The 26,429-nt window shown below is 40.7% G+C and overlaps 2 protein-coding genes across 3 annotated transcripts; one reads left to right on the forward strand and one right to left on the reverse strand.

Moving 5' to 3' along the window:
- Positions 1-295: 295 nt before the first annotated feature.
- Positions 296-23,534, reverse strand: NKIRAS1 (NFKB inhibitor interacting Ras like 1). Of its 2 annotated transcripts, none has more exons than XM_058553883.1 (4): positions 23,322-23,534; positions 15,921-16,031; positions 7,811-8,052; positions 296-2,109 (listed from the first exon to the last, which is right to left on the reverse strand). In XM_058553883.1, exons 2-4 carry the CDS (start codon positions 16,012-16,014, stop codon positions 1,867-1,869), a joined length of 579 nt encoding a protein of 192 aa, XP_058409866.1. In that variant the 5' UTR covers positions 16,015-16,031; positions 23,322-23,534; the 3' UTR covers positions 296-1,866. The 2 variants fall into 2 exon arrangements, with proteins under 2 accessions (XP_058409866.1, XP_058409863.1); XM_058553880.1 differs by having other exon boundaries at positions 23,390-23,533.
- Positions 23,535-23,656: 122 nt separating this feature from the next.
- Positions 23,657-26,289, forward strand: RPL15 (ribosomal protein L15). Its single transcript, XM_058553874.1, has 4 exons — positions 23,657-23,695; positions 24,322-24,516; positions 24,958-25,094; positions 25,933-26,289. Exons 2-4 carry the CDS (start codon positions 24,345-24,347, stop codon positions 26,236-26,238), a joined length of 615 nt encoding a protein of 204 aa, XP_058409857.1. The 5' UTR covers positions 23,657-23,695; positions 24,322-24,344; the 3' UTR covers positions 26,239-26,289.
- The last annotated feature ends 140 nt before the right edge of the window (positions 26,290-26,429 follow it).

Genomic DNA, 26,429 nt, shown 5'->3' on the forward strand with positions numbered 1-26,429 from the left:
ACCCATCATCTTTCCAAGATGAATTCTATTGTATCAATTTTTACAAGGATTTGTAACTTGCAGAGGCTGTGGCAGCAAGTACATGAAAAATGGGTTCTCTCATGGATAAATTAGTACAGCCATGTTTAGAGGGCAATTTGGTAGTACCGAAGTGTACATGTCCTATAACCCAGCAGTTCTATTTCTTTGTATCTACTCCAGAGAAACTCACCCAGGTGCAAAGGATGAAGGTATACATACATTCAGTAAGCATTTAAAAAGAATACGGTAACTAACACAGATCTAACTTGCATTCAGTAGAAAAAAGCAAACTGCAAGATGATGTAGTGTATTACTTATTTAAAAATCATTTTATAAGTATTTATCCATCTGTCTAAAATACATAGGAAAAAGCTAGAAGATCAACACACAGTAACTGGGAGAGAAGGCAGGGAATGACAGTCATATCTGAGTGAAAAATTTTTGACCAAAAATATATATTTGTGATGAGAAATTTTAAAGAATTATATGGTAGCAGCACTAGCTGACTTTTTTTTCTTTTTTTGTGAGGAAGATCAGCCCTGAGCTAACATCCGATGCCAATCCTCCTCTTTTTGCTGAGGAAGATTGGGCCTGGGCTAACATCGGTACCCATCTTCCTCTACTTTATATGGGACGCCGCCACAGCATGGTTTGGCAAGCAGTGCATCTGTGCATGCCTGGGATCTGAACCTGTGAACCCTCAGGCTGCCGAAACGGAGCACGCACACTTAACCGCTGCGCCACTGGGCCGGCCCCAGCACTAGCTGATTTATAAGTTTTCTATCTTTTATATGCAGTTCTTGGCTTGAACTCACTGAACTGAGCCAGCTGAGCTTAAAAATCATTGAACCTAGCCTTTAAAGTATTCTATTTAAGATGTTACAATTTACTAGATGTCTTAACATTTCTTTGTAGAACAGCTTATTTCATATTTTACATTTAAATCAAATAGTTAACTGCTTTCAGGACATAAACCACTAAGTAGCTTGTTTCCTACTTTTAAAATTAGTTACAGTATTTTCAACTTGCTAAATACAGTTAGCCCCCTGGTTCATATCTTGCCAAAATCTTCCAAGAACCATAGCACAGACTCAGATATCTCACTTGAAGACTGCCTGTAGTCCAGTATTTTTACAATACGTTTTATTCCACATGACTACATATCCAGAAAACTATTCCAGAAGGTATAGTATTCCTTGTGGAAAAGGGAAGCTTTACTGTCCTTTTCTAAAGAAGAAACAGTTTGAACATTATTTACGCTAGCTACGACCTCAGGTCATGCTCAACATGTAATTTGAACAAAGTTAAATCACAGGTTTTGTTCCATTTAGCAGATCGCCACAAGAGAAAATTTAGCTTACTTAGTACTCAAGTTGTTTACTGTTTGTGATCCAATTTGGACATAAAAAAAAACATCATTTTATAATCCTAGACATTAGATGATTAATAAACTTTTTAAAAAAGTTATGTTTGAGCTAAAAAGTTCGGATCAAGTTACACAGAATAATAACTTCTGAAACAGGTTAAGGGAGGGGAACTACTCATAGGTATATTTGCGTACTACCCCAACTTTATTTTATTGTTTTGACAAGTGCAACATAAATGTAAATAACAAAGGTGCTAATTGCAAGGACAAGTTTCAATGAGAATGCAAATATATTATTTCATATCAGGCAATAATAATAAACTCAGCCCAAATAATTTAATTATAACCTAAAGTGCATTAAATTACTTCCTTAGGGACTTCCTAAGGACCAAAAGTAGGTACAAATGGCCTACATTAAATATGTTCACAGACACTTCAAGGCAATCACTATTCAACAAAAAATTGTGGCATTATTTATTTTAGTTCTCAGAATTAGAGTTCCCTTTGTTTTTCCTCCCAGGCAAAGGAAAGCTCGATTTGCTCTGGGGCTGGGAAAGTTTGCTGGCTAACAGAGTGAATGGTTCAATCAGTGTTTTCCGGTCTGTAACTGTTACCTCCCACAGTCGCACTTTCTCATTTTTTGCCCATTGCTGTGCCGCCTCAGCATCCACTTGTCTCTGCTCAGAAAGGTCGATTTTGTTTCCTAATACAACAATTGCTACCTGAAAGAAAAATGGATAAAAAGATCACACTCGGCCAACATCAGTTCCTAGGCAAAATGGAGAAATAAAGAATAACGTCTCATTTAACAAACTGCTTCATCAAAACTGATTCTCAGATGTGACTGAATAAGATAGTACGACATTAACCTCACTCCTTCCTTAATGCATTTTTGTTAAAAATGCAGATACTCTACAGGTTGCTAACTATGAAACATTTTAAATTAACAGGTGAAGTTACTCAACTCAGGTAGGAATGGAACATAGACTTGGGGAAATTAATATCCAGGATACAGATAATGGTTTCACTGAAATGTGTCTGCATTTCAGTTTAGCTTTACCTGCTGTTTGGGAAATCTGCAATACGTACTTCAAAATAGAACAAAAGGAATTGTGGAGCTGTGAGAGTTCTGCACCCCTAGAACCAAAGTTCCACAAGAATCGGAACTTCTGTTCACTTTATTCCTACACATAGAAGAGTACCTGATGCAAGCACTAAATATCTGTTCAATGTATGGACCAACAGGAACATTTTACACTAAATGCAAGGCAATCACTCAAACGCTTACTAGACACCAGGTACCGTTTTAGGCGACCAGAACGCAACAGTCACAAAGCAGTCAAAGCCCAAGGGGAGTGGAGGGAGGAGAGAATATCCAGATTTTCAGATAGTGACTGTAAAGAAGACAACAAAACAGGATGATTGGAAAGTGGAGGAAGGGCAGTAAGAACTGTCAGACAAGGCCCCTATGAGGAGCAGCTTTGAACTAGATCTTGGAGCCTTTAAGTTGCCTTCCCTGTGCTATAACTAAGGCCATGCGTTCCTGGCAGAATGGAAGAGCAGGCCCCAGAGCTTTGGTTTTCTTGGCAAATATACTCCATTTCTTAGCAGAAGCCATCCCCTCAAGGCCTCCTGTGTCATTCTTTATCACCCAGATTTTCATCTTCATGTACGGATATCCCCTAATCTGACCTCCATCTCCCTCCCCTCCCCAACTGCAGAAACTGTTCCACTTTGCCCCTGGACTTCAACAAAATCCCCTCCCTACATCCCCCATCTCTGCTCTGAATGTTTGCTTCACCTTCTTACCTAGCTGAAACCTGGCTCAGCCCTGCAGTACTCACTACCACAGAGGGTGGGAGAGGACGTAAGGTGTCCTCTTTGTCCCTCAATGCTGCCTCCAACAATATCCTTTCCTAAAAACCCCAAAACTGAAGGCTGGTGCTATTAGTCTGTACTTCCTGCTGCCTGCCCCCATCTTGTTGCTGCTCATTAGAGACCTGGCTCATGGTCCCTGCCTCACTACTTTTGTCATAATTCCTAGTGATTTCACTAGCCATGTGGATGACCTGCCAGTAACCTTGTCCCTCATTTCCTTGACTTCTCCCAAGATCTTAATCACGCTCCTGACCTCAGCCATTCATTCCCAAGAACACATCCTAGCTCTTGGCATTATAACTGCTCCCCCCTAGGATACCAATTCCAGGAATCCCATTCTGACCTCTTCCTTCCTAGTTCATGCCTAACACCCTGAATGCAACAATTCTAAACACCACAAGGGCCTACTATCTACTGGTTCTACTATATATCACTGTGCTTCAAGCCCTCTCGTCTTCGGTTCCTCACCCTGCTGAGATTCTTTTAATTTACTCCCTTGCCATCACTATCCTACTGTATTCACCTGTGCTGTGTGCCTACACCACTTACTGAATGTGGCTGGAGAAAAAACTCTGCTGGCTGGTCTCAATTCATAATCACTGACCTCAAGTGAGCTGGTGTTCCCCAGCAAATATATTACATTTCCTCCATTTACTCTCTAACTAGACATCTCCTACCTTGGCCCTCTTCTCCATCCTCTAACATCTCTTCTTCCTTCCCCCACCTTACTCTTAGCTGATGTTCCTACTATTTCAGTAAGAAAATAGAAGCAATCAGAAGAGAATTTTCATGTGCTCTCACCACCACATCTAACAACCTACCATGTTCCAAGGCCATGTACCCACCTTCTAGAACCCATCCTCTTTAACCTGGACAATGATGTCACTCCAGCAATTATCCCCTCTCTGTCTCCTGCATCATCAGTTTTCTCCTCTCTATTAAATCATTCCCATTAGCATACAAATACAGTGATCTCTCTCATCTAAAAAAACCAAACCTCTTTTCACACATCCTTCTCCAGCTCCTCTCTGTTCCCCTTTATGGGACGATATTTACCCTTTGACTCAAAACTCTTTCAAAGAGCTGTGTTTGCTGTGTTCAAGTCTCTCCTATATCTAGTCCAGTCAGACTTCATCTCACTGTTTTACTAAAACTGTTTTTGTTAAGACCTCCAGGTTACCAAAGGCTGGCCACTTCTTCACCCTCAGCTTTTCTGACCTATCTGCAGCACTTGACATAGTTTAATCACTCCCTATTTTTTAAAGTACTGGCTCTACATGCCTCTGGGACACCCTTATCTCTTGGTTTTCCTCAAATCTCACTGGCCACTTCTTAGACTCCTTTGCTGGTTTCTCCTCAACTCTTCAACTGGTAATGCTCAAGTGCTCCAGGGCAGTATCATTTCAGATAAACTCCTTGTTTCTCACCTTATCCCCCAACTGTCTATTGTCAACACAGCAGCCAAAGTGATAATTTTAAAACAAGTCAAAAGATACTCAACTTCACTCCTATTAAGGAAAATGAAACTATTAAAATACCATTTTCACCCAGAAGATTCACAAAATCCTGAAGTTTAACCACACATTATTGTCAAGACTGGAAAAAACAGGCATTTTCATACCATTCCTATGGAAGGTAATTTGGCAATATATTTACCCTTTGACTCAAGAACCCCATTTCTGCTAATTGATCTTAGAAGTAACCCTATACCCTAAAACATACAAAATAATCAGTGTATAAGATTATTCATTGTAGCATAGTTCATAATAGCAAATGACTAGAAATAACCCAAGTGTCCATCAATTTGGGCCTGGTTAAATAAGTATGATACATCCACATCCACACAATGAATATTGTGCAGCAGTTAAAAAAAAAAAAAAAGGAATCTGAGTACTGATAATGGAAAGGACTCCAAGATGTATTACATGAACAATACACTACTTTTGGTGTAAGAAAGAGGGAAAAATAAGAAAAAAATATGTATACTCCTACTTGCTTTGTATTTACATAAAGAAACTTTGGAAAGATGCCCCAAAACTAGTAAAGTGATAAAACATTAAAAAAGCATGCTTGAGGTTCAGGAACTCGGTGGTTGAGGACAAGGGTGGGAACTAGGGTTCACTATGGTCCTTTTGTGTGTGTGTGTGAGGAAGAACATCCGTGCTAATCCTCCTCTTTTTTTGCTGAGGAAGACCGGCTCTGAGCTAACATCTATTGCCAATCTTCCTCCTTTTTTCCCCCAAAGCCCCAGTAGATAGTTGTATGTCATAGCTGCACATCCTTCTAGTTGCTGTATGTGGGACGCAGCCCCGGCATGGCTGGAGAGGCGGTGCGTCAGTGCGCGCCCGGGATCCGAACCCGGGCCGCCAGTAGCGGAGCGCACGCACTTAACTGCTAAGCCACCGGGCCGGCCCCACTATAGTCCTTTTTATATATCATTTTTATTTCTGAACCATGTGCAAACATTACCTATTCAATTTTTTAAAAACAAACATGAAAATAAATAAATGCAACCTAAGCCCAGATCATGTCATTCCTTTGCTCAAAATCAATGGCTTCTGATCCAAAAATGTTGCCCCTCGTCTCCCACCCCTCTCCTCCCAGCTCACTGTGGCCTCATTGCTGTTCCTGAACATAACAAGCAAACTCCTGCCCCAGACCCTTGCATAAGCTTGTCCCTCCACCTGGTGCACTCCTCCTCCAAACATCAGCTTGGCTCCCTACCTCTTCCTTCAAATCTCTGCTAACAGTCACCCTATCAAGGAGGCCTTCCCAGACCGCCCTAGAGAAAACAGTACCCTCACTCTGCTCTGCTTTACTTTCCGACATAGCATCACTCTGTAACATATATTTGTTCACTGTCTCTCCCCCTCCCACCCCCAAAACAGAGACTTTATGGGAACAAGACTCCATTGTGTTGTCTTGTATCCCCCGCACCTCACCTAGAACAATGCCAGACACATAGTGGTTGCTCAATAAGCATTTACTGAATGAATGTGTTTAGATAAATCCCCATAACAACTATATGAGGAGGGTACTATTGTTATCCTTGTTTTAGAGATAAGAAAACTGAAGAAGAAAAGTTGAGAAGAAAAGTGTCAAGTATATGAGTGTTCACTGAACTATACTTTCAACTTCTGGGGGGCAGGGAGGGGAATCTGGAGGATACTCCAGAAATAACAGCATTTATCTGTTTAGGTAGGAAAGATGGGAAACAGGTGGGAGGGAGCATTGATTACTTGCCTTTTTATGTCTTGAAGATTGAACCTTGTGAATATGTTATCTATTCACAAAGTAAATAAGTATTCAAAATAGTAAAAAAAAAAATTACAACCCAGATGTCTTTCAACAGGTGAATGGTTAAACAAACTTTGGTACATACCATGGAATACCACTCAGCAATAAAAAGGAATGAACTACTGATATGTGCAATAACTTAGATGACTCTCCAGAAAATTATGCTGAGTGAAACAAGCCAATACCAAAAGGTTACATACTGTATGCTTCCATTTATGTTAACACTCTTGAAATGACAAGGTTATAAAAATGAAGAACAGATTAGTCTTTGTCAGGGGTTAAGGTGGGGGTGGGGATGGGAGGGAAGTGGGTGTGGCTGTAAAAGGGTAACATTAGAGACTCTTAGAGTGATGGAAATACTCTGAATCTTGACTGTGTCAATGTCAATATCTTGGTTGTGATATTGTACAGTGTTAGCATTGGGGGAAACTGGGTAAGGGATCTCTGTTATTTCTTAAAATTGCATGTGAATCTACAATTATCTCAAAATAAAAAATTTAACATAAAAATAAATAAAATATAAAAATCTAGGTCAAGAACATCTAGCCAGTGCTGTTAACCAGTACATTATATGGTATCTTAGATGATGATCAATCAGCCATGTGAAAATCTGGAGCAAGATCTTGATAAGAGAGTTCTAGGCAAGGGAACCAGCAATTGAGAAGGACTCAATAGAGGAACAAAATTATCATGCTGGGAAAACACAAAGTAGACCAATGTCACTAGAGTACAGTGACAGAGAAACAGAATGATAAAGATAAGACGAAAAGGATAGGGATGGGCCAGATCATATGAGACTACAGAACACGGTAAGAATCTTATTTTTAAGTAGTAAATGGGTAGAATACAATAATTATTTATTAGGTTTTTTCATTTCTTCTTTTTTTTGGTAAGACTGAAGAAAAGAAAGAATCCTATTTATCCAAGGAGATAATAAAGAGCCCTAGGAAACAGTGATCCCAAACAATATGAAATGAACTATGTAGTACTTGGGGTATGGAGTTATTAAAATTCAACTTGTACATGGTAACAAGCAAAGGCAGAAAGTCAAATGCTGGTCCTGATTGAACTCAGTCAGGTCCTGATTGAACTCAGTCTGTATTTCTTGAGCTAAAAAAAAATTATGAAGATTACAGATACCGTGAATACAATTTAATGCTTTTAAAATATATTAACTGCCCAAAAGTCCATGCTACAATTTAAATAGTATTATAATTCACAGTTGGCATTTTTGACGTACCCACTTACCTCTTTTTTGTCTTTGAACTTATCAATTTCTTTTTTCAGAAGCTCCACTCTTTGAAAGGATTCAAGGTTATTCACACTGTACACAAGAACAAAGCCATCGGCAAATGAAAAATAATGCTTTGGCAGCTCCACACCTTCCTGTAGGCCTCTGGTATCATAAAGATGTAACTGTTCCTTTACTCCCCGATCCGTTTCTACTGAAGCCATATACACATCTTCCATTGTTTCACAATCTTCCATTCCTGAGATTAAAAAGAAATTACTTTTATATATACAAACATCGAATCTTTATATTGTACACCTGAAAGCATACAATGTTATGTCAATTATACCTCAAGAAAAAAAGAAATTACTCTTTTTGGAAAACTCAGTACCAATTGTTGAGTATTTTCTTATCCTTTAGAAGTTGGCTTTCTAGGTGCCCTATTTACTACATATAAGAATCATATTTCCATTTACTAACTTCTTTAAAATGAAAGGTAGTTATAGTAAATGACCAACCTCCTTTTTAAAAATATTTCTTCTGAATAGAAATAAAAATTTGGCAATGAGATTTACTATTACATATTTTTAAAAAGTAACTGTTAGAAGAGTCAAAGAACTTTATGCCTAAATTGGAGAATTAAAGGCTGATTTTAAAAGTAGCTTCAAGAACTAAGCGGCCCCATTTTCTTCTCCATCAGAGGCAAGGACAAGACCCGGGGTAAATTTGCTGCTCTTCTTCTGTACAACTTCCACTATTTCCATGGGCTGGTTAAGGGACTCAAAAATGTACGTCTAGTCTGGGCCTGAGCACCAGGCCTTAATTCCCAAGTACCTACTTGGCACTTGTCTGTGAATGTCCTGCAAGTACTTCAAACTAGCAAAACTTGTTATCTTTCCTCCCCACACCTGTTCCTCCTCCTTGCTTTCTTCCCTTCATCACCACCCACCTGGGCAGTCTTCAGAGTTCTCTTTGAACAAGGAAAATGTGGCTGAATGTTATAAATCACCCACTCTACTGCTGAAACATCTGCTCAGTCCATTGCCTCCTTCCATTCCCATTGGCTTATCTTCACCTGAACTAAGGCAGTAGCTCAGTAACACCTGGTAAACACATAATATCCTTTCCAGACTCTTCTGAAATGTCAACTCTGTGGATCCTCTCCTGATTATCCCCTTCCCTCCTTTCTGCTCCTATTGTGCCTTGTACAGGTAATACCATTTTATACTTAAATCTTTCATATATGTCCCCTCCAAAGCTGGAGTATAAAGTCTTTGAGAGCCAGGACTGTGGCTAATCTATCTTTATAGCTCTGAGGACTAATAAATTGACTTACATACATAGAAAGTCTTTAGTAAATGTTTGCTGAATCAATGAGTGAGGTAAGCTCATAATTGATGTCCCAATTTCAGTCCCCTTCTTGCCTGAGTGATCCTTTCAAAATGCATTTTAGTTTGCTCCATTTGTGCAGGTTTTGTCTCTTCAACTAGTGCAGGTTTTGTCTCTTCAACTAGTCTATAACTTCTTTGAGAGAAAAGAACCAGTCTGTGTACACAGCAAGTATTCAATAGTCATTTGTTGATAAGGGGATTAAGGGGAGAAGATTAACACTTTGAATTTTTTTTTTTTTGAAAGATTTCTTTTTATTTTTTTTTGTGAGGAAGATGAGCCCTGAGCTAACATCCATGCTAATCCTCCTCTTTTTGCTGAGGAAGACCAGCTCTGAGCTAACATCTATTGCTAATCCTCCTTTTTTGTTTCCCCCCCAAAGCCCCAGTAGATAGTTGTACGTCATAGTTGCACATCCTTCTAGTTGCTGTACATGGGATGCGGCCTCAGCATGGCCGGAGAAGTGGTGCGTCGGTGCGCACCCGGGATCCGAACCCGGGCTGCCAGTAGCGGAGCATGCGCACTTAACCGCAAAGCCACGGGGCCAGCCCAACACTTTGAATTTTAATGAGTAGTGGAGAGGCATATGATAAGAAAGGTATGGTACGGTCCCTGTAACCACTTTCATATTTAGATATGAGCTATATACGGAGGTAAAATCACATGAATAACATCCTATACCAATAAAACATACTATATTATAGGTTTTTGAAAACTCTTGCCGTAGTTTTAAACAACCTAAATACTGTAGAATGACTTGTTACAGGTGCCGTACATGAAATGTCTGTATTAAATAAAATCTCCATAAAGTATTAAAAGGAATAATCATGTAATGATAAATAGATTGGATCATGAGAAACCAAAAATTTACTTTTATCTGCATAATTCTTTACATTAAGGAATGTGTTCAATGTTTGGTAAGGGAAAATTATTCGTAGGTTCGAGTATATGTATCATCCTGTGATATATTAAGTACCTTATGGAAATTAAACGTTATTCTATTAAGACACAAACTTACTGGGCTTTGATTACAAAACAATTTAAAGGCAAAACTACCAAGACTTTTGTCATGGTGGATGTTTTATCCAGCAAACGCTAGGCTGGTTCCCCTCCTCTTCCCATTAAGCTTAGACCTTTGGAGATTTTGTTACTCTATAAATCAAGTGAAGTCATGACTCTTCCATCAGCTCTCTAGATCTCCTCTCCCACTCCATGCTGTTGGGTAACTACCACTCCCCCATAGCTGCAGAAGACTAAGGGTGCAATCTCAGGGTAAAATAGAGGATGCTTGGACTGTGGGATAGAGGGTAGGAGTTCCATAGTGAAAATAGGGGGCAATTAAGTGTCAAGCTCCCTCTGTTCCCAAACTGTCGACAGCCAGGTCTTTATCCTCTGGGAAGAGGAATTTGGGGAATCTGGCCAGCAAGAAAGGAAAAATCCTAAATATGCTAACATTTGTGGTTCCCCAACAAATGCCCCACCCAGATCACCTTATAGTGAAGCTCAAAGTCATGAACCGTATCCACATGCTTAGAGCTTTCGATTAGCTTTTTTTTTTTTTTTGGTGAGGAAGATTGGCCCTGAGCTAACATCTGTTGCCAATCTTCCTCTTTCTGCTTGAAGAAGATTGTCCCTGAGCTAACATCAGTGCCAATCTTCCTCTATTTTGTATGTGAGATGCCACCACAGCATGGCTTGATGAGTGGTGGCTAGGTCCGTGCTCAGGATCCGAACCCACGAACCCGGGGCCACCAAAGCAGAGCGCATGAACTTAACCCCTATTCCACCGAGCCAGCCCCATCAATTAGCTTTTTAGTTCTCCACTCTTAATTATGAGCAGACAACCAAGGATTACCAGGTACCTGAGGAAAAAAGAGACCAAAAATCAGAAAAGAGCACCTTAGAGGAAAAAGCCTGCAAAGAAAAGAAAACAAACAAAAAAACTACTCAATATTATACTCAAAGAGATGAGATAGTGCATCCATGAAACAAGAAGAGGATACTAAGAAATGAAAACTCAGTAGAAGGGCTGGAAAATAAAGATGAAGAAAACTCCCAAAAAGTGGAACAAAATATTGTGGGAAAATAGTAGAGGAGAAATAAAAAATTAGAGGACTAGTTCAGAAGGTCTAGCATCCAAAAAGAGAGTTCCAGAAAGAGAGAACAGAGAACAAAAAAGAAGGAAAGCATCAACAAAATAATTCAGAATTGAAGACACATATTTCCATATTGAAAAGGCCCACCACTGAGTGCTCAGTACCATGGATGAAAACAGACTAATTCTATGATACACCACTATGAAATTTCAGAACACTGGGGACAAAGAAGAGAGCCTGCAAAAGCTTCCACACCCAAAGCATCAAGAATCATAATGGTTCCCAGCTTCTCAAAAGCAACACTAGAAGCAAGAAGACAATAGAATCTGGTAAAACTGAAGATACACATCCTCTATGAACCAGCAATTTCACTCCTAGATACATATCCCAGAACTCGCCCACATAATAGCTAGGACACATGTACAAGACTGTTCATTGCAGCATTATTTCTAATAGCCCCAAACTGGAAACAACCCTAAATGTTCATCAAGATAGGAGAGAGAAATAAATTGAGGTGTATTCATACAATAGAATACTATAAGGCAATGAAAATTAAATCACAGCTACCTACAACAATATGGATGAATGTTACAGATACAATGTTGAGTGAAAGAAGTCAGACACTGAAGAATTTATATAGTATTATTCCATTGATATAAAGTCAGTAACAGGCAAAAATGAACTATATCCTTTAGTGATACATACATAGGTGGCAAAACTATAAAGAAAAAGAACTGATTAACCAAAAGTCAAGGGAAAGGCTAAGTTGTGATTGGAGGGAGGATCATGGCGAGCTACTAGAGTGCCCTCAGTGTTCTACTTTTTGACCTGTGTGGAGATTATGCAAAGGTTTGTTTTATAATTATTCATTAAACCATGTATGTGTTTTATGCACTTTTATATACATATGATGCATTTTATAATAAAGGAGCAAAGATGATAATGGAGCAATGCTTTCAAAAGACTGAAAAGAAATTATTGTCAACCTAGAATTCTATAGTCAAAATTATAATTCAATTGTGAGTGTAAAATAAAGACATTTTCAAACATGTGAAGCCTGAAAAAATGTATCATGTACATTTTCTCAGGAAACTATTTGAGGAGGCCCTCCATCAAAATTACCATGTAGGGGCCAGCCCAGTGGCATAGTGGTTAAGTTCACATGCTGTGCTTTGGCAGCCCAGCATTCGCAGGTTCAGATCCTGGGCTTGGACCCATACACCGCTCATCAAGCCATGCTGTTCAAGTGTCCCACATACAAAGTACAGGAAGACTGGCACAGACATTAGCTCAGGGCCAATCTTCCTCACCAAAAAAAAAAAAAAAAATTAGCATGTAATCATAGAAAGAGGAAGACATCAGATCCAGAAAACAGAACCTAACAGAGGAGTAAAGGGAATCACAGGGACAACAGTAAATATCTCTATTCAGAAGCCCCAGGATTACTACTCTGCGCCAGGCATAGAGGGGATTTTGAGGACTGTCATCACCCAATACCCCATTCCATTGTAGAACATTTTCAACCCCAAAAAAGTACAGTCATGAGCTGCATAATAACGTTTTGGTCAACAATGGACCACATATACAACGGTGGTCCCATAAGCGTAGTACCATATAGCCTAGGTGTGAAGTAGGCTATACCATCTCGGTCTGTTAAGTATACTCTATAATGTTCACACAATGACGAAACTGCCTAATCACACATTTCTCAGAACATATTCCCGCTGTTAAACGATGCTTGACTATACTGGAAGATATGCTCCACCAAAAGAAGGGTGTAAACTAAAAGATGACAAGAGATCTAGGAAACAGTAAATCGAACGTAGGAAGAAAGAAAGGTAAAGGGAAGTTGCATGGTGATAGCTGTGCAACAGGCCTACATAAGAGGACTGCTTGCTCCTAGAAGGGTATCTCCAAGAAAAAAAGAAAAAAGGATTAACTGATACAGTTGACCTCACAGAAAACTGAGAAACATCTGGGCATGTGGAAGAATTAGCCAACAGTATAAACAAAACTAAAGAAATGACAAATAAAGCAAATATTAGCCTCCACAAAAACAAAAAGAAGAAAAGAAACAATTATAGTACACAATAATGCTCAGTTGAGAATATTTACATGTGCCAGTAGCTCTCAAAGTGTGGTCTACAGATCCCTCGAGGTCTCCTTTCAGGGAATCCACGAGGGCAAAACTATTTTTTTAATAATACTAAGACATTTGTCTTTTCCACTGTGTTGACATTTGTACTGATGATGCACAAGCAACGCTGGGTAAAGCTGCTGGCGCCTCAGTACAAATGAAGGCAGTGGCACCAACTGTATTAGTTGTGTTCTTCACCATCTCATACCTGGTTAAAAAAAGAAGCCAGTTTCACTTAAGAAATGTCCTCGATGAAGCAGCAAAAATAAAAATTACTAATTTTATTAAATCTCAATCCTTGAGTATACATCTTTATATCTTTTTAATATTCTATGTGATTAATGGGAAGTATGCATAAAGTATTTCTGCATAATGAATTATGGTAATTGTCTGGAGGAAAAGCTCTTGTGTTTGAGCTGCAAGCTGAACTAGCCACTTTTTTAAGAAGAAATGACAGAAAAACATGATTATTCAGCGTATTTGACAGACATTTTCTCAAAAACTAATAACGGGAACCTACCATTTCAAGGAAAATAACTGACAGTATTTGTTGTCAATGATAAAATTTGAGCTTTCAAGCGAAAAACAGAATTGTATCCATCACCATTAACTTGAAAGCTTCCCAAGACTGAAGAGATTGATAATGATATTAACAACTGTTATTTGGAAGAGCTGCTTATCTCAGTAAACCAGTATTTTCCAAATGACCAATTCATGATGTTAAAAAACCATAGTTGGGTAAAAAACCCATTTAAAGTGCAAGATAGATCAATGAGATTTTAATGTACTAGAGTAGGAAAAGTTTACTGACGTGGTTTCAGATTCCACATTGCAATAACCTTTAAGTAACCATCACTTGTTGAGTCTTAGTGAAACACCAAAGAAGAATATTCACAATTATCTGGAAAGGCTATTAACATACTCCTATCTCTTCCAACTACATATCTGTGTAAGGCCAGATTTTCTTCATATGTTTCAACTAAAACAACATATCACAACAGATTGAATATAAAAGCAAGTAGGCATGACAATCCAGCTGCCTTCTATTAAGCTGGATATTAGATTTTCAAAAATGTAAACCAATGCTCATCTTCTCACTAAATTTTTGATAATTATTTTTCATAAGAATGTTATCTTACCATGTAATAAGTTTATTGAGATTATTTTAAGTAACAAGTATTCTTTGAATTTCTCAGTTTCAATTTCTAATACAATAAAAATATCAAAAGATATAGCCAACATAAACAAAAGCTGTTTGGGGTTTTAAGTGGGTAAAAGGATTTTTCCCCTCACCCCCAGCGTAATTTATTTTTTGCATAGGCATAAATTAGAATCTGGAGGTAAAAAATTAAGAACTGATAGTGCAGCATTTGTGATAGGAGGGATTCTGAAACCAAAAAGTTTGAGAACTGCTGGCACAGGCATCATAATAAAAACCAAATGTGGATGTAATCAAAATTGTTAAATATTATGTTGGGAAGGTAGATGAGAAGCAGAGCTCATCAAAATGGTTAATAAGGGGCCAGCCCCGTGTCTTAGCAGTTAAGTGCGTGCGCTCCGCTACTGGTGGCCGGGTTCGGATCCCGGGCGTGCACCGACACACCACTTCTCCGGCCATGCTGAGGCCGCGTCCCACATACAGCAACTAGAAGGATGTGCAACTATGACGTACAACTATCTACTAGGGCTTTGGGGGACAAAAAAAAAAGGAGGAGGATTGGCAATAGATGTTAGCTCAGAGCCAGTCTTCCTCAGCAAAAAGAGGAGGGTTAGCATGGATGTTAGCTCAGGGCTGAACTTTCTCACACACACAAAAAAAAAAGGTTAATAAAAGTAAGATAGAAATGTGCTCTAAGCTACTTACCAGAGATAAATACTTCAAAGATCTATGTTTCTACTTATCTCTCTAATCTCTAACACAAACCTCATTTTATTCTAACCTGTAATGTCTGTCTTCCTTACTAAACCATGACCTCCTTAAAGCCCGAGATGCTGTCGTCTTCCCCTCTGTATCCTCACAAGGCCTCATCACAGCCTTTATCATATAGCAAGAATTTAATAATTGTTTAACTCAATGAATGAATAAAGGAATGAGATAATCCAATTCACAAAATTAGGTCACACTGCAGCAAATAGCTGTTTCTTCCATTTTTAAAACCTATACAGCAGAACTGGAAAGTTATGTTTGAAATAAGAATGAGAGATCATTTGGTATATACTTAAGTGACTGATTGTACGACTCCAAGACCACTATTCATTATGTAAATATACAGGAAACAACATATATACAAAGGAGATATATATATACATTTGTTTTCTTAACTGTTATAACTTACAGCAAGCCCTCTTGAATTTCAATAACATAAAAAGATTTTTCCCCCCTCAATTTCTGTTGACTTCTATGACCCTTTTGGTCCCTGTGGATTACACCCCACTTTTGTGTACCATCACAGACCCCTAACAGTTCCCAGAACCTACAGAGAAACTAGAGAAAAATAATCTTACCAATAGTATGATTCCCATAAAGGAGCTGCTCCAAAATTGCTGTTTTCCCCACAGATAACAAGCCACAAACCACAACCTTGCAGCCCTTTCCCATCTTCTCTCAGGATATCACTGTGAAGAGAATAGATCTTTAAAACTGTATACCGTTGAAATCAACCTTTTCTTTCTAAGTTTAAATTTAATAAGTAATACATACACAGGGGGTGAATTTCAAATAGAAAGAAACATATACAGAATAAGGTATATCCTTCCAAACTCCTAGTCTCCCATTTTCTCCCTTAGAGTAATCAGTGTTACCACTTTCTTATATCGTTGCAGAGGTAATCTAGATAAACGTGAGACTACATGTATAGATATGAATACGTTTGTTTTCAAAAATAATAAATACATTTTATACAAAGAATATTTCAATACTAATTAAGTCTATAGGAATCCAAATAGAATCCTAGATGAAACCAATCCTTGAAAGAGACTGCCTGCTCATCAATATTTACTTGGAAAAATAAACATTGAAGTAAAACTTTAAGGAGGCATGAAGATAAAAATTTGGATAGAGCATGGACATGATTTTTTAAAGAAACATTAATGCTACTAATGCATTAATATTAGTATCAGTCTTTTCTGATACTAATTATTAGTAATAATGTCAGTCGTGTCTCAAGAGAGTGAGAAATTGGATTCTGGTAGCCACATGGGCTCTCTTAGTCATATTTCTTTTTTTTTTTTTTTTTGGTGAGGAAGATCAGCCCTAAGCTAACATCCATGCCAATCCTCCTCTTTTAGCTGAGGAAGACCGGCCCTAAGCTAACATCTATTGCCAATCCTCCTCCTTTTTTCCCCTTTTTCTCCCCAAAGCCCCAGTAGATAGTTGTATGTCATAGTTGCACATCCTTCTAGTTGCTGCATGTGGGACGCTGCCTCAGCATGGCTGGAGAAGTGGTGCATTGGTGTGTGCCTAGAATCCGAACCCAGGCCGCCAGTAGTGGAGTGCACGCACTTAACCACTAAGCCACGGGGCCAGCCCCAGAGTCATATTTCTCAATGCTAGAAAATTTGCTCAGGCACTTTATACTAGTAAGAAAAGGAAAACTCATCTCTCCTAGCTTCCTAAAATATCCAAGGAAGAGCAAGATCAGGTAACATTTTCTCCAATTTTCCTCGAAGCTTTTATTTTCCAGAAGGCAATGTAACAGAAGCAAAGGTGAAATGAAAAAATGCTCACCAAATACAGGAAAATAACCTGATAAGAGAATTTACATTTCCACATTGCCTTTGCTGTCTCCCACCACCTCCTTATTTCCCCCAATTCTCTTCTCATCTGGAAGTATAGAATATGCAGTAACTGTGACTAAAAGGGATACCACACTTCCTTGAAGTCAGAAAATAAGTACAATAAGAAAGTTCAAATAAGCATTCAGATAAAAGGAACACCGGGTATCTTTCTGTGCATGCATGTGTGTTGTACATCACTACTGGTTTATTTGTTTTCTTACCAACACTGAAAACATTAAGCAACAAATGAACTCCCCGTAAGTCTTCTCTATTTTCTCAAAGTCTGTAATTTTTTATGACCCAAATCAGCCACAACACTAATCTGCTAACAGGAAAAATTTAAATGCTAACAATATTGTAGTGCAGTAATAACACAGCACTCTTTCTCAGAGCAGTACACTACATTTTACCACTAAAGAAATAATCGTCACTTATGTGATACAACCATTATTGCCTGGGTGGCGTGCTTGGCATCTTTCTAAACCTTATCAGGAATATTTATCACTTGCTTCCAAGAGAACCACTTCTCTTAGGGGACTTGTTTTTCTTTATATTTTCAGCTTAACTGCAATAGAAGAATTCTCAGCCTTTATTTATAAGGGCAGAGCTTTGTGAACATTGATCATCTATGGTATGGTATCTCCTATGTCAGCAACTATGGCTTGTTTTAAAAGGTTTTCTACACATACCTCTGAATTTATGATTAATTTAATGTCATCTCATTTATCATAGGATTCTATTCTCTCTGCATATTGTGGTGTCCTATAAGTTATGACACCACTGAATCTTTCTTTCAAAGGGTTTTTAGTGATAATAGTTAAAATTTAAAGGAAGTTGCCACCTAACCACATGAGAAGAGGATGAAAAAGAAATAAATCTGCCAAAGGATAAGAAAAATGATGGCAGCAAAGAACAACTCTGTGGTCACAAAAGGTTGCTGCTGGAATCTAAATTCTGATTTTTCTATTGTTATTTCTCTTCCTCTGAAAATGTCTCAGCCCCAGTAGAATTTATAAATACCAATCCTTACCTCCTCTCTCCTTTTTGTTCAATCAAAAAAATATCCCTTGGGCTGGCCCGGTGGCGTAGCAGTTTAAGTGCGCGTGCTCTGCTTCGGTGGCCCGGGGTTCCCGGGTTCGGATCCCAGGCGCGCACCCACACACCACTTGTCAAGCCATGCTGTCGCGGCATCTCATATAAAGTGGAGGAAGATGGGCACAGATGTTAGCCCAGGGCCAATCTTCCTCAGCAAAAAAGAGGAAGATTGGCATCAGATGTTAGCTCAGGGCTGAACTTCCTCACACACACAAAAAGTCCGTTTACCACACATTACACTAGCCTTCAAGAAAACTCAAGTGCTTTAAAGGGGCGGGTACATACTATACTTCAGTGAAGCAGGCAGTTTTAAAAAAAAAAAAAACAAAACTCAATGATTAACAGCAATAGACCCTCTATAAAAGGGAGGCAACTATGAGTGCTGGGGACTGCAGCAAACTTGAAAAATGCTGAAACCACTAGAATCCGGAGAAATTCAGAAATCAAATATTCCAAAGAGTCTTTGGAAGTAGTCTTAATACATCTGCTTTAAAAGTGGTATACTACAATTGTACTCAATAACTCATTGATATTAGGATGGGCAGATACAGTTTGTTAAAAATATGTATTACTTTATATTTGTGTGTGTGTATAAATAAATAAATTGAGGGGTTTATTTTGGTATATCAGAGAAGTTTCCATCAAGGGCAAACAGTAAAAGTAACTGAATAGAGGTAACTCAAACACTAGGTAAGGATTTTAAGGTTTTTTAGGAAGGAAAGAGAAGGGATAAGACAAGACAGAATTGGCCATGTTAAATATTTTACACCATCAAAAAGAAAACACAGGGGCCGACCCCGCGGCGTAGCGGCTAAGTGTGTGCGCTCCAGTGCTGGTGGCCCAGGTTCGGATCCCGGGCACAGACCAATGCACCGCTTGTCAGGCCATGCTGTGGCAGCACCCCATATCAAGTGGAGGAAGATGAGCACAGATGTTAGCCCAGGGCCAGTCTTCCTCAGGAAAAAAAAAAAGAAGAGGATTGGCATGGATGTTAGCTCAGGGCTGATCTTCCTCATAAAAAATAAAAAATAATAAAAAAAAGAAAACACAGATGAAAGGATAAGTGTGATTAACCAAAGCATAACTCAAACATTCCAGGTTCCTAGTTCTCTTCAAGTGGGAAACTATACTACTACAGGGCTGGCCCTGTGGCTTAGCGGTTAAGTGCGCGTGCTCCGCTACTGGCAGCCCGGGTTCAGATCCCGGGCGCGCACCGACGCACCGCTTCTCTGGCCATGCTGAGGCCGCGTCCCACATACAGCAACTAGAAGGCTGTGCAACTATGACATACAACTATCTACTGGGGCTTTGGGGGGAAAAAATAAATAAATAAATAAATAAAACACTACTACTACATATAAAGTTGAAGATTAGTGACCTGCCACCATCAATTAAAAAGTTTGAATTCTTTAAAAAATTAATATCTAATGTAAGATTTTGAATGAATTACATTAAATACACATACAAAAATAACTTTATTTTCCAAATATGATCATGATGGCGGGGACTCACATTACACATAAGGAAGTGGTTCTTATGCTTATTTATACTCAGATTTATAAATAAAAACTTAGTTCTATAAGCATTATAATATTCCATAATTCCCAAACAGAATAAATATGCGCCATTTCCTTCCAAGTACAAAAAGGAGGCCATCTGCAGTATCTGAACAAGCACTGAATCACATGAATAGATCCTGGAGGTCGCCAAGCCTCTTATGTAAATCTAGGTTTCAAGAGTTTGAAAGGCTCCAGAGTAGATGAAGGACCTCTAAGGTTCCTTCTAACACTGTGATACTATGAGAGCAGAAACTGCTTACCCAGAAACTGCATCAACACTGAGGTTGACACAAAAAGCAGCAGTCAGAGTTACTTATTATAGTCCCTACCCTAAGAAACTGCTGGACAATAAAATTCAATCTGTGACCTATTAATCCTCATCTATGTAAACGACTAAGAGAAAGGTGCTTAACAGGCAAAATCCAATGCAGTCTTAAATACATATTGCTTTGCTTTCCAAACCAATAGTGTTGCTCGAGAATAAAAACATGACCTGGTCAATATTCTCTTTGAAGAGCCATCAGAAACAGCTTCCCCAAATTGTCAGTACTTCTGTTCTTCTAGCTAAAGAAATTATTCTACTTTTACAGGACACAACTTTTTTATGCAACCACAAAAATATTAATACTGAGATACTGTTAACATCATAGAGAGATGTTATAGACAGATCTTATTATGTAAGCATCACATGGGAAAAACTTCTATACTGTGTAGTTATTTATGTAAACATCATGTATGGTGTGCAATACTTCTACTTATCCATATATGAATACATGTTACTTAAATAAACACAAATTAAAAGGCTTTTGCAAACAATATTGAACACAATAAAATATAATAAGCTGATTCTGGATTACCATTCTTTTTTTTTTTCTTGGTGAGGAAGATTGGCTCTGAGCTAACATCTGTGCCCATCTTCCTCTATTTTGTATATGGGATGCTGCCACACATGGCTTGAGTAGCAATGCATAGGTCTGCGCCCAGGATTCAAACCTGCGAACCCCAGGCCACTGAAGTGGAGCCCTCGAACCCAACCACTACACCACTGGCCGGCCCCCTTACCATTCTTTTATTCATTCAGTAAATATTTACTGAGAGCTTACCATATTATCAGGCATTAGGGACAAACTAGGGGGCAAAACCAGATATGATCCCTGCCCTCAGGAATCTCAAAATCAATTGGAGGGCTGGCCCAGTGGCATAGTAGTTAAGTTTGCATGCTCCACTTTCGTGGCCCGGAGCTCATGGGTTCGGATCCAAGGCACGGACCTACACACCACTCCTCAAGCCATGCTGTGGCAGCAACCCACATAAAAAATAGAGGAAGACTGGCACAGATGTTAGCTCAGGGACAATCCTCCTCAAGCAAAAAGAGGAAGACTGGCACAGATGTTAGTTCAGGGCCAATCTTCCTCACCAAAACAATAAATAAATAATCAATTGGAGATACCAATCCAAATCTTGCAAAACTCCTGAGAAACAGCAAACTGCAAATTAAGAAACAAAACTGCAAAAACTAATTAAGAAATTAGCAGTGATTATTCACATTGCCAGAATCTTTTTTCCAAATGATTTGTAGTCAATCGTTCTTGACTCATTTTTCTCACACCCCACATCTGATCCATCAGTAAATCCTCTGCCTTGACACACATCCAACGGGGGACCACTTACAACCTCCATCACTAATGAAGTGGTCTCAGGCACCATCTTCTCTCACCTGGTCTCTCAAAGATGTCTGTGTCATAATTCCCAAAACCTGTGAGTATTTTATTTTACGTAGTAAAAAGGACTTTACAGCTGTGATTAAATTAAGACCCTTGAGATGAAGAGATTACCCTGGATTATCTGGGTGGACCCAATATAATCACAAGTGTCTTTTTAAGAGGGAGACAAGAGTGTCAGAAAGTGAGAGAGAAAGACAGGGATTTGAAGATACTATGCTGGCTCTGAAGATGAAGGAAGGGGTCAGGAGCCAAGGAATGCAGGTGGCCTCTAGAAGCTGGAAAAGGCAAGGAAATGGATTCTCCCCTACTGCCTCTAAAGGAACACAGCACTACCGACAACCTGATTTCGGCCTAGTGAGATTTCTGACCTACAGAACTATAAGACAATAAACCTGTATTGTTTTAAGCCAGTAAATTTGCTGTAACTTGGTACAGTAGCAAAAGGAAACTAACACAACCTCCTCACTAGTCTCTCTGCTTCCATTTTTTCCCTTCTAGCCTCAAAGCTGCAATCCATATGATCTGTTAAAATGTTAAGCCGCACGAAGTCACCCTTCTGCTCAAACTCTTTCCATTGTTTCCAATCTCAGGCAGTTTGAAAACCCAAAGTCCTCATAAGAACCTTCACCTCTCTGACGTCACCTGCTAGTTTCCCCTATGGTTGATTCCAGCCACAATGCCTCCTTGCTGTTCCTCTATCAATCCAGGCATATTCCAGCCTTGGCTCGTTTCCCCCTGGCTGACCCCACTTCTCCAAGGCTCCCATCCTTCATGTCCTTTCTCAAGTGCTACTTCTCAAGGAGACTTACCCTGAACATTCCGTCCAAAATTTCGACCCCCTCCAGCCCAACACTCCCTATCCCTACTCTCCTCTTACTATCTCTCCTTAGCACTTACCGCCGAACATACTATCTATCTTACGCCCGTTTCCAAGAAAGCTAGAATTTCTGCACTGACCACTGCTGCATCCTCAACAGCTGGAACACTGCCTGGCACATATCAGGCACTTCATAAAGATTTGTTGAATGACTCAATCAACCATGTGAGGTCTCTTACAATGGTAAAGCTGCGATTAAAAAAAAAAAAGAGAGAGGAAAATTGGAAACGGGAAAAAACAACCAAAACCACTAATGATTTAGAAGGTAAACATGATTCTCTGAAACCTTGGCCACACTTAAACTTAGAATTCGTTAAGAGAATTAAACCACATGATTGTACCAAAAATGAAAATATTCTGCAGACGCAAAAAAGCTAGTAAACTATTTTTCGACAAGGAACGCAACACAAAATGCCTGCATTTTCTCGGTATTTCTTCCCGAAACATTCGCACCTGCCAACCAGGTCTTGGCAAATAAATATTTTGCTTTTCTAAAGAACTGTGGTTCTGACGTACCAAATCCGTACGCAGAAAAGGCACGGAAATAGAAAGTGGACCAGCCGCCCGCGCTCCCCCTCCCCCCGGACCTCTTTTAAGGGAAAATCCCTCGGAGTTGGGGCCTGCGGGCGGTAAAGCCAAATTGACCCGGGGGGCACGGGACGCGGGCCCCCACCCGCGAAGCCCCCGCACCACGAACGCCTCATCTGGCGGCCCGGGCAGGGTCGCGGGGGACTGTCAGAGCCACCCCGGGGCCCCAGAGTTCTGCGCCAGGCTGTGGGGAAAAGAGGGACCGCGGAGCACCCGGGATCCCCCAGTGAAGCCTCAGGTGATGAGCCCGCATCGGTGAAGCGAACCCTACACTCACGACACAGACCTGTACGCCTCCGCAGACACCGAGGATAGCGGCGAGCCTCGGCCACTGGAGCCCCACCCCCAAATTGCCTCCTCCGGGCGGCGGGGCTGTCCACGACGCTCACTAGCTGAGGCCTCCCCACGGACTCACGCCTTTTGGGTTACCCCTGCCTCTCAAACTCGAACCCTGAGGCGCAGGGGGCGGAACAATAGAGGAGGCTGCGCCCAATCTCGGCCGAACACCGCCCACCAGGCTCTCTGCCGGAACTACATGTCCCATGAGGCTCTGGGCGGCCGCAACTTTCCACCGGAAAGAGGCTCGCTGAAGTGGGGGAGGAGCCCAAAAGGAATTGTGGGAGAAAGGCTCTTTCCTTTCCGTCTGGCGGCAGCCATCAGGTAGGCTGTGTTGGGGAAGTTGGCTACTCCATCCGCCGCTGATCTCCCTTCCCCTCGGCCATCCAGGCTCGGGGGCCCTACGTCCTCGGAGCGTCTCCTGCCTTCTGTGCGACGCGAGTTCGATCAGGATGTGGGGCAGCGCAGACGTGGAGAGGCGGCCCCCGGGGCGGGATGGGGGGGATGTTGTGATGGCGGCGCGAATTCGAGCTGGGCCTGGAGTGTGAAGGAGAGGGAGGCATGGGGCTGAGGGATGGGGCCGGGCCTAGGGCGTCGTAAAGCGAGGCCGGTGGATTAGGTAGAGCGACTGCTTTTTCCTCGAGAGCTGACTTGGCGGCGGCGCCTTCCCCTGTGGTGTCGGCGAGGTCTCTGCAGGCCGGGCCCTGGGGGACGCCGCTTGCCGCAGTCATCCGCCCCCTCAGTGCCCAAGTCGAGCTCCATTCATTCGTTCAGCAGGAATGTGACGAAGGTCTGCCTGCCCGCTGGGGTCGCAGAGGTGGGGTTGGAGCTGGCTCTCCCTTGTGGTTCGTGCAGAGCCATTTTCATTCTCAGTGGTTGGTGGGGAACTAAGATGGACGGACGGACTCTTCTCGTTAGACGTAAAATGGATGATATTTTTTAATATGCAGGTTTATCTCAAAGGTAAGCCGAGATGGGCGCTTACAAGTACATCCAGGAGCTATGGAGGAAGAAGCAGTCGGATGTGATGCGCTTTCTGCTCAGGGTGCGCTGCTGGCAGTACCGCCAGCTGTCTGCTCTCCACAGGGCCCCCCGCCCCACCCGGCCCGATAAAGCGCGCAGACTGGGATACAAGGCCAAGCAAGGTCAGTGGTGTCTGCGTGGATGCCTGGATGAAATTATATTCCGCGGGAAAAGCTGGGAACCGGTGACTAGGAAAACATGCCATCGCCCCGTGTGTTCCTTCACGTAGGGCTTTGGGAGAAACTGTCTTCGGCTGCAACGCATAGAAGTTGTTGGCCCGTGAATTACCGTGCACACAAGTGTCTAAAGTAGCAAGTGTGTCATAGATTACAAACCTGTGTGAGTCTGGACCAAACCACCAGAAGAGTGTAGAGTGGGAATAGAAATTAATCCACAGCTGTGTGATTAACATGAAGCCAGTCAAACTGGTATTAGTTTTATGTCTGTCAGATACATAGTATTGGACTTGTCGCAAATGTAACGGTGTTGGAGCGTAAGTGACAAGTCATTGACTCTTCCACCCTTCCGGCTTTTGTAAGACGGCTGTGAATTTTTTCGTATAGGTTATGTCATATATCGCATTCGTGTGCGCCGTGGTGGCCGCAAACGCCCAGTTCCTAAGGGTGCGACCTACGGCAAGCCCGTCCATCATGGTGTTAACCAGCTCAAGTTTGCCCGAAGCCTTCAGTCTGTTGCCGAGGTGAGTGGTTTTTGAGGAGGAGTATTGGCACCTCCTGGAGATGGTGGAGGAGGATTTCGGCAACTTTTCTGATTGTTTATTTGTAGACAGGTGAGCCCTATTGTGTTTAAAATGGGCTTTGTAGTTTTTACTAATCTTGGTAGAGAGTTGATGTCAGAGACTCTGTCTCTGTTACTGATTTAATCTGTCTTTGCTCACATATACTGCAAAGGGTGCTTTATGATTAGTGTGGACCTGTGGAACCTAAGCTTTTGAAGGGCAGCAAACTTTGTCTTGAAGAGCACATCTCCCCAGGTGTATAGAAGCTGTGCATTTATTTGTATTGCTTTATTTTCTGTGGTCAGTTGTAAGTTTTCCTTCTGGGTTAGTAAATTAAGCTGTGCTCTGTTGTAGAGGTTAGCAAACAAGGGCCCGTTGCCTTCCATGAGCTAAAAATGTTTTTGTGTTTAAAAGACGACAAAAAGAGACCATTGTGGCCTGCAAAGCCTAAAATAATATGCTAAATATTAAAGTTTTCTGTAAAAGTGTGGTGACTTCTTTATTGTATTAGGAAAAGGTTCCAGAATCCTAAATTTTAACATTTATGCCTTGGGGGGGGTAATAAGAGGAAATGATCTCAGATCAATCCAAGGATATTTAAATACGTTGTTTTACTTAACTAAGTCTGCCTTATCATACTTATGGTCTCAGCCTCTGGGGAGATGCTTAGTAAATATTTGAGCAGCTTAGTGAAAGGCCTCGGTCTCACCTGATGGTGAACTAAAGAGAATTATTGCATCCTAAATTGATACTATGGGAAATGTGGGAGGCTGACTTTGGGCCTTTTTTCCTATTCTAGGAGCGAGCTGGACGCCACTGTGGGGCTCTGAGAGTCCTGAATTCTTACTGGGTTGGAGAAGATTCCACGTACAAATTCTTTGAGGTTATCCTCATTGATCCATTCCATAAAGCTATCAGAAGAAATCCTGACACCCAGTGGATCACCAAACCAGTCCACAAGCACAGGGAAATGAGAGGGCTGACGTCTGCAGGCCGTAAGAGCCGTGGCCTTGGAAAGGGCCACAAGTTCCACCACACTATTGGTGGGTCTCGCCGTGCAGCTTGGAGAAGGCGCAATACTCTCCAGCTTCACCGTTACCGCTAATATAAGTAATGTTTGTAAAATTCTTACCTAATAAACAATTTAGGACAGTCACGTCTGCTTAAAAGTGTTCTTTAATTTGTCTTGTTAAAACTAGTTGTCTGCAGTTTGTTTCATGAATGCATTGTCAAATTATGAAAGTTAAAGTGCAATAATGTTTGAAGACTATAAGTGATGGTGTATCTTATTTCTAA

This window comes from Diceros bicornis, chromosome 2, assembly GCF_020826845.1.
Source record: "Diceros bicornis minor isolate mBicDic1 chromosome 2, mDicBic1.mat.cur, whole genome shotgun sequence".
Taxonomy (NCBI): Eukaryota; Metazoa; Chordata; class Mammalia; order Perissodactyla; family Rhinocerotidae; genus Diceros; species Diceros bicornis.

Bases quoted from the DNA above. Each gene is read 5' to 3' on its own strand.
- RPL15 (XM_058553874.1), top strand. From the start codon at position 24,345: ATGGGCGCTTACAAGTACATCCAGGAGCTATGGAGGAAGAAGCAGTCG. The intron at 24,517-24,957 runs GTCAGTGGTGTC...TTTTTCGTATAG, and splicing joins GGGATACAAGGCCAAGCAAG to GTTATGTCATATATCGCATT. The intron at 25,095-25,932 runs GTGAGTGGTTTT...TTCCTATTCTAG, and splicing joins GCCTTCAGTCTGTTGCCGAG to GAGCGAGCTGGACGCCACTG.
- NKIRAS1 (XM_058553883.1), bottom strand. From the start codon at position 16,014: ATGGGAAAGGGCTGCAAGGTTGTGGTTTGTGGCTTGTTATCTGTGGGG. The intron at 8,053-15,920 runs GTAAGATTATTT...TTTTAATCTCAG, and splicing joins TTATGGGAATCATACTATTG to GAATGGAAGATTGTGAAACA. The intron at 2,110-7,810 runs GTAAGTGGGTAC...TTTTTCTTTCAG, and splicing joins AGTTCAAAGACAAAAAAGAG to GTAGCAATTGTTGTATTAGG.